General features: G+C 43.8%; 1 protein-coding gene across 1 annotated transcript in view; it reads right to left on the bottom strand.

Moving 5' to 3' along the window:
- LOC124717224 overlaps positions 1 to 20272 on the bottom strand; it is a 112438-nt gene that overhangs the window by 23242 nt on the left and 68924 nt on the right. The window contains exon 4 of the mRNA XM_047244015.1: positions 14252 to 14488. Within this exon, the coding sequence (XP_047099971.1) occupies positions 14252 to 14488 (237 nt within the window). The remainder of the gene's footprint in view (positions 1 to 14251; positions 14489 to 20272) is intronic.

The following is a 20272-nucleotide window of genomic DNA, read 5'->3' as shown; positions in this document are numbered from 1 at the left end:
CCAAGGCATGTTTAGCCACAGGGTGATCCTCATTACCAACAAACACTGTCTGCCTGTGTCCATTCATGCGAATGGACAGTTTGTTGCTGGTCATTCCCACATAGAACGCTTCACAGTGTAGGCAGGTCAGTTGGTAAATCACGTGGGTGCTTTCACACGTGGCTCTGCCTTTGATCGTGTACACCTTCCGGGTTACCGGACTGGAATAGGTGGTGGTGGGAGGGTGCATGGGACAGGTTTTACACCGGGGGCGGTTACAGGGGTAGGAGCCAGAGGGTAGGGAAGGTGGTTTGGGGATTTCATAGGGACGAACTAAGAGGTTGCGAAGGTTAGGTGGACGGCGGAAAGACACTCTTGGTGGAGTGGGGAGGATTTCATGAAGGATGGATCTCATTTCAGGGCAGGATTTGAGGAAGTCGTATCCCTGCTGGAGAGCCACATTCAGAATCTGATCCAGTCCCGGAAAGTATCCTGTCACAAGTGGGGCACTTTTGGGGTTCTTCTGTGGAAGGTTCCGGGTTTGAGGAGATGAGGATGTGGCTCTGGTTATTTGCTTCTGTACCAGGTCGGGAGGGTAGTTACGGGATGCAAAAGCTGTTTTTAGGTTGTTGGTGTAATGGTTCAAGGATTCCGGACTGGAGCAGATTCGTTTGCCACGAAGACCTAGGCTGTAGGGAAGGGACCGTTTGATGTGGAATGGGTGGCAGCTGTCATAATGGAGGTACTGTTGCTTGTTGGTGGGTTTAATGTGGACGGACGTGTGAAGCTGGCCATTGGACAGGTGGAGGTCAACGTCAAGGAAAGTGGCATGGGATTTGGAGTAGGACCAGGTGAATCTGATGGAACCAAAGGAGTTGAGGTTGGAGAGGAAATTCTGGAGTTCTTCTTCACTGTGAGTCCAGATCACGAAAATGTCATCAATAAATCTGTACCAAACTTCAGGTTGGCAGGCCTGGGTAACCAGGAAGGCTTCCTCTAAGCGACCCATGAATAGGTTGGCATACGAGGGGGCCATCCTGGTACCCATGGCTGTTCCCTTTAATTGTTGGTATGTCTGGCCTTCAAAAGTGAAGAAGTTGTGGGTCAGGATGAAGCTGGCTAAGGTAATGAGGAAAGAGGTTTTAGGTAGGGCGGCAGGTGATCGGCGTGAAAGGAAGTGCTCCATCGCAGGCGTTTGAGAAAGTGGTTGGTGTCTTTGACCCACAACTTCTTCACTTTTGAAGGCCAGACATACCAACAATTAAAGGGAACAGCCATGGGTACCAGGATGGCCCCCTCGTATGCCAACCTATTCATGGGTCGCTTAGAGGAAGCCTTCCTGGTTACCCAGGCCTGCCAACCACTTTCTCAAACGCCTGGAATCCCTACCCAGTCTGTTACCCCCGGAAACCATCCTTGTAACCATTGATGCCACTTCCTTATACACAAATATTCCGCATGTCCAGGGCCTCCTAAAAACAGCTTTTGCATCCCGTAACTACCCTCCCGACCTGGTACAGAAGCAAATAACCAGAGCCACATCCTCATCTCCTCAAACCCGGAACCTTCCACAGAAGAACCCCAAAAGTGCCCCACTTGTGACAGGATACTTTCCGGGACTGGATCAGATTCTGAATTTGGCTCTCCAGCAGGGATACGACTTCCTCAAATCCTGCCCTGAAATGAGATCCATCCTTCATGAAATCCTCCCCACTCCACCAAGAGTGTCTTTCCGCCGTCCACCTAACCTTCGCAACCTCTTAGTTCATCCCTATGAAATCCCCAAACCACCTTCCCTACCCTCTGGCTCCTACCCCTGTAACCGCCCCCGGTGTAAAACCTGTCCCATGCACCCTCCCACCACCACCTATTCCAGTCCGGTAACCCGGAAGGTGTACACGATCAAAGGCAGAGCCACGTGTGAAAGCACCCACGTGATTTACCAACTGACCTGCCTACACTGTGAAGCGTTCTATGTGGGAATGACCAGCAACAAACTGTCCATTCGCATGAATGGACACAGGCAGACAGTGTTTGTTGGTAATGAGGATCACCCTGTGGCTAAACATGCCTTGGTGCACGGCCAGCACATCTTGGCACAGTGTTACACCGTCCGGGTTATCTGGATACTTCCCACTAACACCAACCTGTCAGAACTCCGGAGATGGGAACTTGCCCTTCAGCATATCCTTTCTTCTCGCTATCCGCCAGGCCTCAATCTCCGCTAATTTCTAATTTCAATTTGCCGCCGCTCATACCTCACCTGTCTTTCAACTTCATCTTTGCCTCTGTACATCCGCCCCGACTGACATCTCTGCCCAAACTCTTTGCCTTTACAAATGTCTGCTTGTGTCTGTGTATGTGTGGATGGATATGTGTGTGTGTGCGAGTGTATACCTGTCCTTTTTTCCCCCTAAGGTAAGTCTTTCCGCTCCCGGGATTGGAATGACTCCTTACCCTCTCCCTTAAAACCCATATCCTTTTGTCTTTCCTTCTCCTTCCCTCTTTCCTGACGAGGCAACCATTGGTTGCGAAAGCTAGAATTTTGTGTGTATGTTTGTGTTTGTTTGTGTGTCTATCGACCTGCCAGCGCTTTTGTTTGGTAAGTTTCATCATCTTTCTTTTTAGATATATTTTTCCCACGTGGAATGTTTCCCTCTATTATATATATATATATATATATATATATATATATATATATATATATATATATAAAAATTAATTGATAATATGGAATAGAAAGCTTCTTCGCTTTATTCATGCAAACTCTTTGTGTTTGAAGGTGAGTTGGATTACTCATTCTGGTGAGATAAAACCTGTAGTATGCATTTTAACAATATTATGAAAAGGGAAGTTGCTACTCACCGTATAGCGGAGATGCTGAGTCGCAGACAGGCAGAACAAAAAGGCGTCACAAATAAAGTTTTTGGCCAGTAAGGCCTTTGTCAAGAATAGACAGCAAACACACACACACACACACACACACACACACACACACACACACACACGCGCACGCATGCAAAAGCAACTGGCACACATGTGACTGCAGTCTCTGGCAACTGAGGCCACACTGCAGCAGTGTGGCCTCAGTTGCCAGAGACTGCAGTCACATGTGTGCCAGTTGCTTTTGTGTGTGTGTGTGGGGGGGGGGGGTCTATTTTTGATGAAGGACTTACTGGCCGAAAACTTGATTTGTAACAGTCTTTTTGTTCTGCCTATCTGCGACTCAGCATCTCCGCTATATGGTGAGTGGCAACTTCCCTTTTCATAATATTGTTACATTCCATCCTAGATTTTCCATAGTGCATTTTAATATTTACTAAGTGAATGAGAGAATGACATTTTTGTTGAAGTAAATCTGCAATAAATGCCACTCCAGGTAGTAACTAAATTTGAGGAGTGGCTGTAACATTAGCGAGCACTCTTTAGTGCATTCTTCATCTGACACCATCTACCAACATTCACTTCTGTGACATTAAATTTCCTAATTGCTACACAGTTGTTTGAAGTCTCTACTTCATTAATTTAAAATCAGCATAATATTATCTGCATCAGCCAGTTGTGAACCAAAAATTCATAGATCCTCATACTGTAAAAAATTTGTGTCAGCATCCATTAACAACAACAATCACTACAATTTACTGCCCTTATATTATACTGTCCTCCACCAGAAGGTAAGTTTTAATGCCACACTGTTATATTATGCACTGTCCTATTCAAGGTGGTGCGAACTTGCGTTCCAAGAACTTCGGACTGACTTTCCCAGCGAGTTGTGAGGGGGACCTACAGTTAAACCTGGACCTCAAACCATGGTGCTACTCAGCACATACATAAATCATTTCCAGGTGTGAAAGATGCAGTACTTGACACATCCTCCGCTCAATTCAGATTTGTAGACTTAACTCACAGAGCTACCACCCTTAACTCACAGTGCTACCAACCAAGTCATTTGTACTACAGCTACACTAATAAATGAAACTAAGTATTGTACCTCCTTTTGATAATTCCTGTAAAGTTCAGATACTAACAAAACATTGATGAAAAAAGGAACTTCCATTTTAAACTATTTGCAACATAAAAATATTGACCTCAATTACCAAAAATGTACCTGCAAATATATGATTATTCTGTTGCTTCCAAATAACAAATTTGAGGAAATAGGTCATCTTACAGTTGTATAAATATGATGCTCCAGCTAGGTAGGTGTACTTATGGATCTCAATAGCAGAAGCAGAAAACTCAAAGCCCATATAAAAGTAAACAACTAATTAAACAATGAAAACTTCAAATTGGAATCATCTCTCACACACACCTTCTACATGCTCCCCATAATTCACAAACCCAACAATCCTGTACACCACTTTGTAGCTGGTCACTGTGCCCCACTGAAAGAATTTCGGTCCTCACGGACCAACATCTCCAGCCAACTGCTCGAAATTAAGCCTCCCATGTCACAGATACCAACCACTCCTTTATCTTCTGGATCCCTACTCATCACTGTCAATGCCACTTCCCTATACACCAACATCCCTCATGCCCACAGTCTTGCCACTATTGAACACAACATTTCCCACGATACTTCAGACTCCAAACCCACTACTTCACAACTCATTCACCTTACTAACTACATCCTAACAGAAAACTACTTCTCCTTTGAAGGGAAGGTATACAAACAAATCCGCAGTAGCAGTACAGTCATGGACACCTGGATGGCACCTTCCAATGCCAACTTGTTTATGGGCCATCTAGAGATTTTCCTTGCCTCCCAATACACCAAACCCCTAGCCTGTTCAGGTTCATTAACGATATCTTCATCACCTGGACACAGGGCTAAGACAACCTATCCTCATTCCTTCACAACCTCAACTCCTTCTCTCCCATCCACTTCACACAGGCCTCCTCTAGGTCAAGTCAAGAAGGATAGGAGTGTTTCTGCTAGATAGAGCAGATAAGCAGTTATTAATACCTCACTTAGACAGTGAACTGTCATCACTTAGTTCCAGTAAGATGAATGTACAGGAATTATGAGCAAAGTTCAAGCATATTGTAAATCATGGTCTGGAGAGTTACATGCCTACCAAGTGGATTAAAGATGGGAAAGACGCACCATGGTTTAATAACAAAATTCGGCAGATGCTGAGGAAGCAGAGGCTGTTGCACTCTAGGTTGAAAAGGGGACACACAAATGACAACAAGTGAAGCTTAGTACAGATTCATGCACCTGTGAAAAGATCTATGCGTGAAGCATACAACAACCACTGTCACTCCTTAGAGAAGGGATGGCAGAGAACTCGAGGAAATTCTGTTCATATGTGAAACTGCTAAGTGGGTCTAAGGCTTTTATTCATCCCTTGTTGACCATCTGGTGTGGCAGTTGAAGATAGCAAAACAAAGGGCAAAGTCTTAAATTTATGAAAAGGATAGTTGCTCCTCACCTTACAGCGGAGATGCTGAGTCACAGATAAGCACAACAAAAAGACTGCCACAAAATAAGCTTTCAGCCAACAAGGCCTTTGCAACTCAGCATCTCTGCTTATTACATTACATCCTGGATTTTCCATTGTTAGAGGTTTTAAATTTCACAATGAAGAAATCATTCACACAGGAGAACCATACAAACGTATCGTCATTTGACCACCAGACAGACTCCTGTATGGACAACATAGAAATAAGCAAACCTGGCGTCGAGAAACAATTGAAACATTTGAAAACAAATAGGTCACCAGGTTCGTATAGAGCCCCAGTTTGATTTTACAAATAGTACTCTATGGCATTGATCTCTTACCTAACATGCATTTATGATGAATCTCTCGCCCAGCACAAAGTCCCAAGTGACTGGAAAAAAGCACTGGTGACTCCAGTATATAAGAAAGGTAACATAACGGACCTGCAAATTTAGAGATCGATATTCCTAACTTCTGTTTGCTGCAGAGTTTTTGAACATATTCTCAGTTTGAATGTAACAAACTTTCTTAAGACTGAAAAGATTATGTCCACAAACCAGCACGGTTTTAGAAAGCATTGCTCTTGCGAAACTCAGCTTGCCTTTTTCTCACATGATATACTGTGAACCAAGGATGAAGGGCAACAGGCAGATTCCGTATTTCTACATTTCTTGAAAGCATTTGACATGCTGCCCCATTGCAGGCTGTTAACTAAGGTATGAGCATATCGAATAAATCCACAGATATGTGAGTGGCCCAAAGACTTCTTAAATACTAGGACCCAATATTTTGCCCTCGATGGCGAGTGTTCATCAGAGACACATTAGGAGTGCCTCAGGGAAGTGTGATAGGACCAGTGTTGTTCTCTATATACGTGAATGATTTGGCAGGCAGGGTGAGCAACAATCTGTGCTTGTTGGCTGATGATGCCGTGGTGTACGGTACAGTGTTGAAGTTGAGTGACTGTTGGAAGATACGAGACGACTTAGACAAAATTTCTAGTTGGTGTGACGAATGGCACCTAGTCCTAAACATGGAAAAATGTAAATTAATGTGAATGTGTAAGAAGAACTCTGCTTGACACAACAAAGTCATTTAAATATCTGGGCACAATGTTGCAAAGTGATATGAGGTGGAACAAGCATGTGAAAAGTGTAGTAAGGAAGGCAAATGGCCGACTTTGGTTTACTGTGAAAATTTTACAAAAAGAATGGTTCACCTGTAAAGGTGACTGCATAAAGGACACTTCTCGAGGACTGCTCCAGTGTTTGGGATCTTTATCATGTTGGACTGAAGAACACATCGGAGCAATTCAGAGGCGGGATGCTACATTTGTTAATGGTAGGTTCAAACAACGAGTAAATGTTACGGAGATGCTTTGGGAACTCAACTGGGAATCCCTGGAGGAAAGAGGATGTTCTTTTCGAGGCACACTATTGAGAAAATTTAGAGAACTGGTATTTGAAGATGAGCGTCAAATGGTTCTACTGCCGCCAACATATATTGCGCATAAGGGCCACGAAAATAAGATACGAGATATTAGGGTTCATAAGGAGGTGAACAGACAGTTGTTTTTCCCTCTCTCCTTTGAGTGGAACAGGAGGGGAAACGACAAGTAGTAGTACAGGGTACCCACTGCCATGCACCGTATGATGGCTTGTGGAATATCTATGTAGATGTACACTCAGCGGGACACCTTCCTGGAGATTGATCTCCTCCTCTCTGATGGCTTGTGTCCTCTCTGTCCACATTAAACCCACTAACCACCAACAGTACCTGCATTTTGACAGCTGTCATCCCTTCCATGCCAAAAAATCCCTTCCATATAGCCTTGCCACCCGAGGACAGTATATCTGACTCTTGCCTAGTATGATGTAGGCCTCACTAAGGCCTTCGCAGACAGGCACTATCCCGCAGACCTAACATGCAAATATATCTCCTGTGCCATTTTCTCACACACCCTCAATCCTCTCACCAACCCCAAGAATCATCTAGAAAGGAGCGTCCCCTTTGTCACCCAATACCACCATGGACTAGAACAACTCAACCACATCCTTCATCAGGACTTTGATCACCACTCTTCATGTCCTGAAATGAGGGATGTCCTAACCATGAGGCTTCCTACCTCTCCTAAAGTGGTTTTTCACCCACCCAATCTCCACAACATCCTAGTTAATTTCTATCCACTCCCAATCCCTGTGGAAGACCGGGTGCAAGACTGCTCAATCCAACCACCCAACACTTTCTATTCCAGTCCTGTCACAGGTTTATCTCACTCCAAATGATTAATGGAAAATCTCATATGAGATGTGAAACAAATACTAACAAAGAGATAGAGGGGCTGGCCAGTACTTACCTCAGCTCAGTACAGCCGATAGATACACATAAAACAGAACCGAAAATTTACATTCCTAGCTTTCGGAACAAATGTTCCTTCATCGGGGAGGAGAGAGGGGAAAGAAAGGGAAGAAGGGAAAGGAGATTCAGTTACTCACAACCCAGGTTATGAAGCAAGAGGGAAAGGAAAATAGGAAGGGTAGCAAGGATGGAGGCATGGTTGTCAGAGGGAAGCCAAAGATATTCTACTGTAAGTACTGTGCCAGCTTCAAACCAAAGAGGATGCATACAGAAGTAAAGAGGTATATAGTGTAAAGATAAACACAACTATGTAGGATGAAAAGATGCGTGAATGGCTAAAGAGGAAAGGGAAAGAGAAGAAGACTGAAGAGTAAATGGGATTGAGGTTGTTTAACGTAGGTTCAGTCCAGGGGGATGGCGGGATGAAAGGATGTGTTGGAGTGCAAGTTCCCATCTCCGCAGTTCAGAGGGACTGGTGTTGGGTGGGAGAAGCCAAATGGCACATACGGTGTAGCAGGTTCCTAGGTCCCTAGAATTATGCTGAAGGGCATGCTCCGCTACTGGGTATTGGGCATCTCCTAGGCGGACAGTTCGTCTGTGTCCGTTCATGCGCTCAGCCAGTTTAGTTGTTGTCATGCCGATGTAAAAGGCTGTGCAGTGGCAGGCATGTCAGTTGATAAATGACATGTGTAGTTTCACACGTGGCCCTGCCTTGAATTGTGTATGTTTTACCAGTAGCGGGGGGGCTGGAGTAGGTGGTTGTGGGGGGATGCATGGGGCAGGTTTTGCAGCGGGGTCGGTGACAGGGGTACGAACCGCTGGGTAGAGAAGGTAGTCTGGGAATATTGTAGGGTTTAACAAGGATGTTACGGAGGTTAGGGGGGCGACAAAAGGCAACTCTGGGTGGTGTGGGGAGAATTTTGTCAAGGGATGATCTCATTTCAGGGGTTGACTTGAGAAAGTCATATCCCTGGCGGAGTAATTTGTTGATGTTTTCGAGGCCAGGATAATATTGGGTGACAAGGGGGATGCTTCTGTGTGGTCTGGGGGTAGGAACATTGTTGTTGGACAGGGAGGAATGTATTGCTCGGGAAATCTGTTTGTGGACAAGGTCTGCAGGATAGTTGCGGGAGAGGAAAGCATTGGTCAGGTTATTGGTGTAATTGTTGAGGGATTCGTCACTGGAGCAGATACGTTTGCCACGAATACCTAGGCTGTAGGGAAGGGAGCGTTTGATGTGGAAAGGATGGCAGCTATCAAAGTGAAGGTACTGTTGTTTGTTTGTGGGTTTGATATGGACAGAGGTGTGGATGTGAGCTTCAACAAGATGAAGGTCAACATCCAGGAAGGTGGCTTGGGTTTTGGAGAAGGACCAGGTGAAATTCAGATTCGAAAAGGAGTTGAGGTTATGGAGGAAATGAAGGAGTGTTTCTTCACCATGAGTCCAGACCACAAAGATGTCATCTATAAACCTATACCAGGCCAGGGGAAGCAGCTGTTGGGTCTTCAGGAAAGCCTCCTCCATGCGGCCCATGAAGAGGTTGGCATAGGACGGAGCCATCCTGGTTCCCATGGCCGTTCCCCTGATTTGTTTGTAAGTCTGGCCTTCAAAAGTGAAGTAATTATGGGTGAGGATGAAGTTGGTAAGTGTGATAAGGAATGAGGTTTTTGGAAGATCTTCGGGTGGGCGTTGGGAGAGGTAGTGCTCAAGGGCAGAGAGACCATGGGTATGTGGGATGTTTGTGTAAAGGGATGTAGTATCTATGGTGACAAGAAAGGTTTCAGGTGGGAGAGGAGTGGGAATGGATTTGAGGCGTTCTAGGAAATGGTTTGTGTCTTTGATGTAGGATGGGAGTCTGCGGGTGATAGGTTGGAGGTGCTGGTCTACCAGAGCTGAGATACGTTCAGTTGGGGGTTTGAAGCCTGCTACAATGGGACGGCCAGGATGGTTCTCTTTGTGGATTTTGGGTAATAGGTAGAAGGTAGGGGTACGTGGCTCAGGTGGAGTGAGTAAGTCTATGGAAGCCATTGTGAGCCCTTGTGAGGGACCTTGGATTTTTAGGATTTTTTGCAGCTCAGTCTGGATGGAGGGAATGGGATCCTGGGTAACAGCTTTGTAGGTTGAGGTGTCAGAGAGTTGACGCAGTCGCAGTCCTTCTGCCACATACTCCACACGGTCAAGTACGACAGTTGTGGAGCCTTTATCCGCCGGGAGGATGACAATAGAGGCTCCACAACTGTCGTACTTGACCGTGTGGAGTATGTGGCAGAAGGACTGCGTCAACTCTCTGACACCTCAACCTACAAAGCTGTTACCCAGGATCCCATTCCCTCCATCCAGACTGAGCTGCAAAAAATCCTAAAAATCCAAGGTCCCTCACAAGGCCTCACAATGGCTTCCATAGACTTACTCACTCCACCTGAGCCACGTACCCCTACCTTCTACCTATTACCCAAAATCCACAAAGAGAACCATCCTGGCCGTCCCATTGTAGCAGGCTTCAAAGCCCCAACCGAACGTATCTCAGCTCTGGTAGACCAGCACCTCCAACCTATCACCCACAGACTCCCATCCTACATCAAAGACACAAACCACTTCCTAGAACGCCTCAAATCCATTCCCACTCCTCTCCCACCTGAAACCTTTCTTGTCACCATAGATACTACATCCCTTTACACAAACATCCCACATACCCATGGTCTCTCTGCCCTTGAGCACTACCTCTCCCAACGCCCACCCGAAGATCTTCCAAAAACCTCATTCCTTATCACACTTACCAACTTCATCCTCACCCATAATTACTTCACTTTTGAAGGCCAGACTTACAAACAAATCAGGGGAACGGCCATGGGAACCAGGATGGCTCCGTCCTATGCCAACCTCTTCATGGGCCGCATGGAGGAGGCTTTCCTGAAGACCCAACAGCTGCTTCCCCTGGCCTGGTATAGGTTTATAGATGACATCTCTGTGGTCTGGACTCATGGTGAAGAAACACTCCTTCATTTCCTCCATAACCTCAACTCCTTTTCGAATCTGAATTTCACCTGGTCCTTCTCCAAAACCCAAGCCACCTTCCTGGATGTTGACCTTCATCTTGTTGAAGCTCACATCCACACCTCTGTCCATATCAAACCCACAAACAAACAACAGTACCTTCACTTTGATAGCTGCCATCCTTTCCACATCAAACGCTCCCTTCCCTACAGCCTAGGTATTCGTGGCAAACGTATCTGCTCCAGTGACGAATCCCTCAACAATTACACCAATAACCTGACCAATGCTTTCCTCTCCCGCAACTATCCTGCAGACCTTGTCCACAAACAGATTTCCCGAGCAATACATTCCTCCCTGTCCAACAACAATGTTCCTACCCCCAGACCACACAGAAGCATCCCCCTTGTCACCCAATATTATCCTGGCCTCGAAAACATCAACAAATTACTCCGCCAGGGATATGACTTTCTCAAGTCAACCCCTGAAATGAGATCATCCCTTGACAAAATTCTCCCCACACCACCCAGAGTTGCCTTTTGTCGCCCCCCTAACCTCCGTAACATCCTTGTTAAACCCTACAATATTCCCAGACTACCTTCTCTACCCAGCGGTTCGTACCCCTGTCACCAACCCCGCTGCAAAACCTGCCCCATGCATCCCCCCACAACCACCTACTCCAGCCCCCCCGCTACTGGTAAAACATACACAATTCAAGGCAGGGCCACGTGTGAAACTACACATGTCATTTATCAACTGACATGCCTGCCACTGCACAGCCTTTTACATCGGCATGACAACAACTAAACTGGCTGAGCGCATGAACGGACACAGACGAACTGTCCGCCTAGGAGATGCCCAATACCCAGTAGCGGAGCATGCCCTCCAGCATAATTCTAGGGACCTAGGAACCTGCTACACCGTATGTGCCATTTGGCTTCTCCCACCCAACACCAGTCCCTCTGAACTGCGGAGATGGGAACTTGCACTCCAACACATCCTTTCATCCCGCCATCCCCCTGGACTGAACCTACGTTAAACAACCTCAATCCCATTTATTCTTCAGTCTTCTTCTCTTTCCCTTTCCTCTTTAGCCATTCACGCATCTTTTCATCCTACATAGTTGTGTTTATCTTTACACTATATACCTCTTTACTTCTGTATGCATCCTCTTTGGTTTGAAGCTGGCACAGTACTTACAGTAGAATATCTTTGGCTTCCCTCTGACAACCATGCCTCCATCCTTGCTACCCTTCCTATTTTCCTTTCCCTCTTGCTTCATAACCTGGGTTGTGAGTAACTGAATCTCCTTTCCCTTCTTCCCTTTCTTTCCCCTCTCTCCTCCCCGATGAAGGAACATTTGTTCCGAAAGCTAGGAATGTAAATTTTCGGTTCTGTTTTATGTGTTTTATGTGTATCTATCGGCTGTACTGAGCTGAGGTAAGTACTGGCCAGCCCCTCTATCTCTTTGTTAGTATTCGCTTATCTCACTCCATCAGAGGCCAGTCTGCCTGTCAAAGCAGACATGTCATATACCAGATCTGCTGCAATAATTGCACATCTTTTTATGTTTATATAATAACAATCATCTTCCAACTAGGATGAATGGCTACTCCAAGCTGTGGCCAAGAACACACCAGAGCACCCTGTGGCACACATGCAGCTGAACATAAAATGCTTGACTTCAATAGCTGCTTCACAAATTTGGCCATCTGGATCAACACATTCTCCACTCCCAAAATTATCCTGATCTCAATCTATGGTAACCTACTGTCCCCACACCAACCACCCAACAGTTTCTGCCCCTCTGTCCTGTCACCTCTGCCCTATTCAACTCCCCTCACCCTCATCATGTGCCAGCCTCTATCAACAAACCCACCCTTGTTTCTCCTTCCCTGCTCCTCTAATTTTCTGTCTGCCCCCCCCCCCCCCCCCGCCCCCGCCCCCGCCCCCATCCTTGCTGCCCTACAGCCTCCCAACACTGTGTCTAGCAGTCTTGTAATGCCTCCATCCAATCCCACCATGCTCCACCAGACAGAGCTCTTATCTCCCCCCCCCAGCCATATCCTGCTATCCCTCCCCTCCCCCCACTTGCTCCAGATTCAACATGGCAGTTCCATTCAGGTCCGACTTGCCAGAAATGGCAGTGTGTGTGTGGAGTGTGCTTGCTTATGTGAATGAATCTGTGTGTGTGTGTGTGTGTGTGTGTGTGTGTGTGTGTGTGTGTGTGTGTGTGTGTGTGTTTGCGCGCGCGAGTGTGTGTGTGCGTGCATGCGTGCGTGCACGCGCGCGCAATTGTTTTCTTTTCTGAAGACTGGTCAAAAGATAACTGTGCAACAATCTTCCCACTGTGCTTGTCTGTAACTCAACGTGTCATGTTTGTGGCGAGCAACACTCTACCCTTTCCCTTATATTGTTTACAAGTAATTATTTCTCCCTCTCTATTCATGTTGAAATAGTGATAAGAGGAATGACTTTCTCAAGTCAAGCCCTAAATTAGATCCTCTCTTACCAATATCCTTCCCATACAATCTATTGTCACCTTCCATCACCCCCCAAGCCTCTGTATCCCTGCCCAATCACACAAAACTTCTGTACCATTACCCCCATTATCAGGTTCCTACACTGAAATCGTTCCCCCTTTAAAACCTTCCCATGCAACCACCCACTACTGTTTACTCCAGCTCCAGCACTGGTAAATCAAATACAGCAGAAATGGCAGAGCAACATGTGAAACTAAACATTTTGTTAATCAACTAGCATGTTTAATGCACAGCTTTTATATAGGAATGACCACCACTAAACCGGCCGAGCAGACAAATGGACACAGAACTTTCTTCCTTAGAGCACCCAGTATCCAGCTCTTGAACACAGTGCCCTAGTCATGATTCGATGGTCTTTGGAGTCTGCTGTACCACACAAGTACTAATTTCTCTGAATTCTGAACTCTTGCTCTCCAACATATCCTGGCATCCCACCAACCTCCTGAATTTAGCCTCCAGTAATGTGTCTTCCCATTCTCCCCCCCCCCCCCCCTTTCCTTCCTGCCATAACATACATACATACATACATCACTTCATCCCATCATCTCTTGACTGAAACAGGCTTACCAATGTACTATCTTTGACCTACCTGACACCAACTCCTTCATTGCTGTCTCCCTTATACTACAACAGGTTGGCACCTCTCAGCCTCAGGTTAGAATGACTCGCCCCAACTTTCAATTCTTCCACAACTGTTCCTCCCTGAGGAAGGAACTAACAGTTCCGAAAGTTAGGATATTTCTTTCCACTTTTAAATGAGGCTGTTGGCAGGACTAGGAATATCACTTGCTGAGGATAAGTACTAGCTAGCCATTCTGTCTTCTTGTAATGAAACAAAGTTAATGCCACACACCTCACTTTGTAGGTTCTATGACAGTTTGTGAAGCATAAAGACAGGTGTGAAAATAACAGTGAACTGCAGATTGCTTGCTAACCTGGTTCCTCAAAACAGGAACTTCTCTGGGGGTAGCGTCATAATATTTAGACTTGTCATATGCTCGGTGCCTTTCTGCAGTAAAAGGCAACATTTCAGCAGGCAGGACACTGTAGCTCAGCACGTCATCCCCTGCCTCGTTTGGGGCGTACCGTGAGCTGTCGTACGGGCGTTGATCCCCTGGTGGCAAACATGCTGCCAAATCTTGTGCAACTGCAGAAGGTATACTGTTTGATGCCTGAAAGCACAGAAGACAAATTTCACATTTCTTAGTCAAATTTCACATTTCTTAGACAAATTTCACATTCCCTCAACTGTTACTCACAACATGTATAGTCAAATAATTGCAGTATTTTTCACTGAAATTTCTAACAAAATTCCAAACTGAGAAAACATTGTTGTTATTATTATTATTATTATTATTAATGCACTGTCACAAAGCCATTGAAGTCTGAAAGTATGAAGTAATTAAATGAATGTTGAGTCCCTCTGTTCAGACTACAGAAGTGAAATCTAAAATGTGTAGGAATAAAATAATGAAAAATAGCTCCAGTAATACTAAAAAAACAAGTACAAGTCATTTAATTAATTATTACCACATAATGCAACTGATTTATTTCACTTATTTATTGTGTTATTTATTTGTAATACAGAAATGGAGTAAGTATTTTCATTACTTCACAACAAAACGTTATAAACCAGCTTTTTCTCATTTTGTAACTTTTAGTAATGTTGTATGGTTCTTTGGATAAATTTTAAATAATGTCTTAGAAAAATGACATCGTGACAAAGTTTTATATAAAAAAAGCACACATTGCTGTCAACATTCTTTTGGATGTAGTTTTTCTTTACTGTGTAAAGGTGGGTAGGAAACCCTAAGATCCACTCTGACAGTTTTGGAGTATTTGACACTGACAGTATTTGAAAATCAAGTACATGCTGCTCGAAATTCAATATTAGCCAGAGTGATTGAAAAACGAACAACAGTAAAAACCATATGGTTTCAACTTGCTAGCTAAGAGGCCTGTCTATTTACTACTTTCTGAGATTTGACTGCATACTCTGTATCACGAACGGGCAGAAATATTGCTTGTGTGAAGTGCACTTGCACAGGAGCAGGCAACTGTGGGTGAGGTCAGCCATATGCTTCTCTCCTTTGCCCTCCACACTCTTTCCCTATCATCTCATTTTCTTCATCTGCAATGCTTTAAATGTGTTTTTTTTTCCTAGCTTGCATTATTAAATGAGGGAGCAGGATTTAATAGGACAGCTGAAAAGTAATCGCAGTTTCTAGGAGTATTATCTGAGATCCATTTAATTTAATTATCACTAGTTGCATTTATAATGAGGTTAATGTCTGGTACAAAATTTCTACATACAGAAAAACGCACATACTTGCATAAATTTTCATTACAGATGTTTGCTCTTAACCTCAATTTCATTTACATCTACATCTACATTTATACTCCGCAAGCCACACAACGGTGTGTGGCGGAGGGCACTTTACGTGCCACTGTCTTTACCTTCCTTTCCTGTTCCAGTCGTGTATGGTTCGCGGGAAGAACGACTGTCTGAAAGCCTCTGTGCGCGCTCTAATCTCTCTAATTTTACATTCGTGATCTCCTCGGGAGGTATAAGTAGGGGGAAGCAATATATTCGATACCTCATCCAGAAACTCATCCTCTCGAAACCAGGTGAGCAAGCTACACCGCGATGCAGAGCGCCTCTCTTGCAGAGTCTGCCACTTGAGTTTGTTAAACATCTCCGTAACGCTATCACGGTTACCAAATAACCCTGTGACAAAACGCGCCGCTCTTCTTTGGATCTTCTCTATCTCCTCCGTCAACCCGATCTGGTACGGATCCCACACTGATGAGCAATACTCAAGTATAGGTCGAATGAGTGTTTTGTAAGCCACCTCCTTTGTTGATGGACTACATTTTCTAAGGACTCTCCCAATGAATCTCAACCTGGTACCCGCCTTACCAACAATTAATTTTATATGATCATTCCACTTAAAATCGTTCCGCACGCATACTCCCAGATATTTTACAGAAGTAACTGCTACCAGTGTTTGTTCCGCTATCATATAATCATACAATAAAGGATCCTTCTTTCTATGTATTCGCAATACATTACATTTGTCTATGTTAAGCGTCAGTTGCCACTCACTGCACCAAGTGCCTATCCGCTGCAGATCTTCCTGCATTTCGCTACAATTTTCTAATGCTGCAACTTCTCTGTATACTACAGCATCATCCGCGAAAAGCCGCATGGAACTTCCGACACTATCTACTAGGTCATTTATATATATTGTATAAAGCAATGGTCCCATAACACTCCCCTATGGCACGCCAGAGGTTACTTTAACGTCTGTAGACGTCTCTCCATTGATAACAACATGCTGTGTTCTGTTTGCTAAAACTCTTCAATCCAGCCACACAGCTGGTCTGATATTCCGTAGGTTCTTACTTTGTTTATCAGGCGACAGTGCGGAACTGTATCGAACGCCTTCCGGAAGTCAAGAAAAATAGCATCTACCTGGGAGCCTGTATCTAATATTTTCTGGGTCTCATGAACAAATAAAGCGAGTTGGGTCTCACACGATCGCTGTTTCCGGAATCCATGTTGATTCCTACATAGTGGATTCTGGGTTTCCAAAAACGACATGATACTCGAGCAAAAAACATGTTCTAAAATTCTACAACAGATCGACGTCAGAGATATAGGTCTATAGTTTTGCGCATCTGCTCGACGACCCTTCTTGAAGACTGGGACTACCTGTGCTCTTTTCCAATCATTTGGAACCTTCTGTTCCTCTAGAGACTTGCGGTACATGGCTGTTAGAAGGGGGCCAAGTTCTTTCGCGTACTCTGTGTAGAATCGACTTGGTATCCCGTCAGGTCCAGTGGACTTTCCTCTGTTGAGTGATTCCAGTTGCTTTTCTATTCCTTGGACACTTATTTCGATGTCAGCCATTCTTTCGTTTGTGCGAGGATTTAGAGAAGGAACTGCAGTGCGGTCTTCCTCTGTGAAACAGCTTTGGAAAAAGGTGTTTAGTATTTCAGCTTTACGCGTGTCATCCTCTGTTTCAATGCCATCATCATCCCGGAGTGTCTGGATATGCTGTTTCAAGCCACTTACTCATTTAACGTAAGACCAGAACTTCCTAATTAATTCCTTTACTAATTTTCATAACAGAAAAAAATATCTCACATACTTATGTTGAGCTAAACACTGACATATTTTCGTGGCTTCATGAAGAAGACAAGGAAACTCTTGCAATGGAAAGTTCTGATAAAATGTTATTAAACGTCTTGCCAAAACGAACTTGTCTGTCAGACAAGAATTACATTGTAGATCTATTAATTCCATTTGGAAATGGCGAGGAGTATCATCTGGAGAGGTAGCAAATGGTCTTGAAAACAATCTGAAAGCTTCAGAAATTCCCCTTTTATGAAACTAATTAGAAAAACACACTCCTGGTAATTCTTTTCATAGACAGAACGCAGAGTAGGTGAATGTATTACTTTCTCTGACAAAAGCTTTCTTTCTGACAGTGCAAGCCTACTCATGAAAGCTTGCACTTTTTCACTCATGTTACAAATTAATCAATTTTCACTTTGCAAGCTAGTATTCAATGCATTCAGATGTCCTGTAATAACCACAAAAAATGCAAGGGTGACAACCCAATCTGGATCTTCTAATTTGAATTCAAGCCTCATTTTTCTTTTTTTTACTGGCAGTCTTAATCCAAAAAAATTTTTCAGTATGTTGATGCAGCTAAGCCAGTGGTGTGGTATGTCACCCTACTTTTCCACAATTCCAATTAAATATTTATGGAACTGTCAATGTTTCAAACCACAGGCTCTCAAATAACTGACTGTCATAACAACTATTTGTGTGATGCCCCCATGTTAGACAGTACCTCTTGGTGCAAAATGCAGTGAAATCTCTACAATGATTCTTCAGTGCACTGCAACTTCTTTCTTAGCAATCCATAAATCCCATCTGGATTCCTTCATTGCAGGTGATCCATCTATTGTCACTGAAACTCAATGTTCCCAGTGTAAACCAAAAGAATCGACAGCTCTCTCGACAGCTTTGAGAATGGGATGAGGAGTTCCGCCTTATGCAAGACACCTTTTTTTCTTTTGTTTCACCCATACATGTTTCAGCATTTTTGTGCTATCATCAGTGGGTTCTATTTTTATTTTTAACTGTAAATTTGTTGTTAACATATTAACATTTTCGTCGTTTACAACATTATGTAAAAGTTGCATTTATAACTTTTTACATTTATATTTATTTTATTTGTTGTTAACATATTAACATTTTCGTCGTTTACAACATTATGTAAAAGTTGCATTTATAACTTTTTACATTTATAACTTTTACATAATGTTGTAAACGACGAAAATGTTAATATGTTAACAACAAATTTACAGTTAAAAATAAAAATAGAACCCACTGATGATAGCACAAAAGTGCTGAAACATGTATGGGTGAAACAAAAGAAAAAAAGGTGTCTTGCATAAGGCGGAACTCCTCATCCCATTTTCTTAGCAAGCACGGAGACAACAAGAAGAACTGCACCACAAGATGATTAGCTTTGAGAATGTCCGCACTGGTGATAGTGCTCTTTAATATATCGTGTCCAAAATATCCTCAATTATGTCCACATAAGCATCCGCACATTAGACATAATTATTAATTGTGGAGCATCTGAAATGCCTGTCGAGGCATCAAGTGCAATGGAAAACGGAATGAAGTCCTGCACTTTACTTATTAATTGCCAGTAAACATCACCAACTGTGGCACTTCAGTGGTGACATACAGTCCACCACAGAACGCTGATTTCTTGCAACTGATTTACATTCAGTGGGCACAAAAGATCTGCAACAGCACTGATGCACTCTTTTATGAACTCACAGCCAGCAAACGGTTTTGCAGTTTTTGCTATGTTAGGCACAGTCTTATTGTGGTGTATACAGGACTGCGTCACATATGACCCCTGCCTCATCTTGGAGGTTGTTTGTCAATAAAAGAGTCACTGAGCTGTTTACTGCCAAGTCTCCTGCAACTGCCACAGGATCTGAGGGGTGCAAGCCACACTAACATGTGGTGTACAGTTCACGGTTGACACTGCTGCAGTTGCAGGCACCTATTCACATTCACACAGTCACGTGTTTGCACGACACAGCGCACACAGTCTTTCGTGGACACATCTCTAGGTCACCCATCCGTCCCTCGAGGGCCAGTTACACTCCACACTCCATCAGTCACCACAAGTCTGTACAGGCAGAAAACAGATGGAGAGTCTTATTTACAAATTAGACACTCTCTAAGATACATAAGTTTGGGGCAGGAAATATTCACAATTCTTTGAAACTTAGGTTAGTAGCTGCATATGATGAATGTATCATGATCTTCACAATTTCTTTCTCCATAAGTTCTTTCTCCTCTTTTTCCTTTTGTATTAATGTACAAAATGAAATGCCACATGAAATGGTAGGGTTAAAGTATGCAGTCCTTATGGTACTCAAGTCATACATTTGAATGACTATTTTAAAGGCACTCCACCAGTTGCTCAATTTGCTTAGCAGTTTACCTCTGTAGATATTTCACTGTAGTGTGTTGTCTTTCCACAATCCAATGATGTCTCACTGGCTTATTCAATATGTTTATTTTCAACTAACTGCACCCTCCACACCTATTTGTTACCATTGTTAAACAGTAATCTATAAAAAATGTTAAAGCTAAAATTCACTATCCACACATACGCATCATCACAAAGTTATCTCTTGGAAGTTTTGCAACACGAGCCACTTGTGGCACAGCAAACTGCATGGAAAAAAAAAAGACCCTAATTCTGAGACAATTGGAAAATCCGACAGAACTCATGTTGGTTGCAACTCACTCATTTACTTCACAGATAACATTTTTATATGACGGAGTAGCAAATTACAAAACATGCAAAAAATGGGAGTAAATAATTTGACAAGTGTCTGCAACATGCTTA

The sequence above is a fragment of the Schistocerca piceifrons genome, chromosome 9 (assembly GCF_021461385.2).
Source record: "Schistocerca piceifrons isolate TAMUIC-IGC-003096 chromosome 9, iqSchPice1.1, whole genome shotgun sequence".
In the NCBI taxonomy this organism is placed as follows: Eukaryota; Metazoa; Arthropoda; class Insecta; order Orthoptera; family Acrididae; genus Schistocerca; species Schistocerca piceifrons.
Note: the sequence above shows the minus strand (reverse complement) of the source record. Positions and strands in the feature narration are given on the sequence as shown.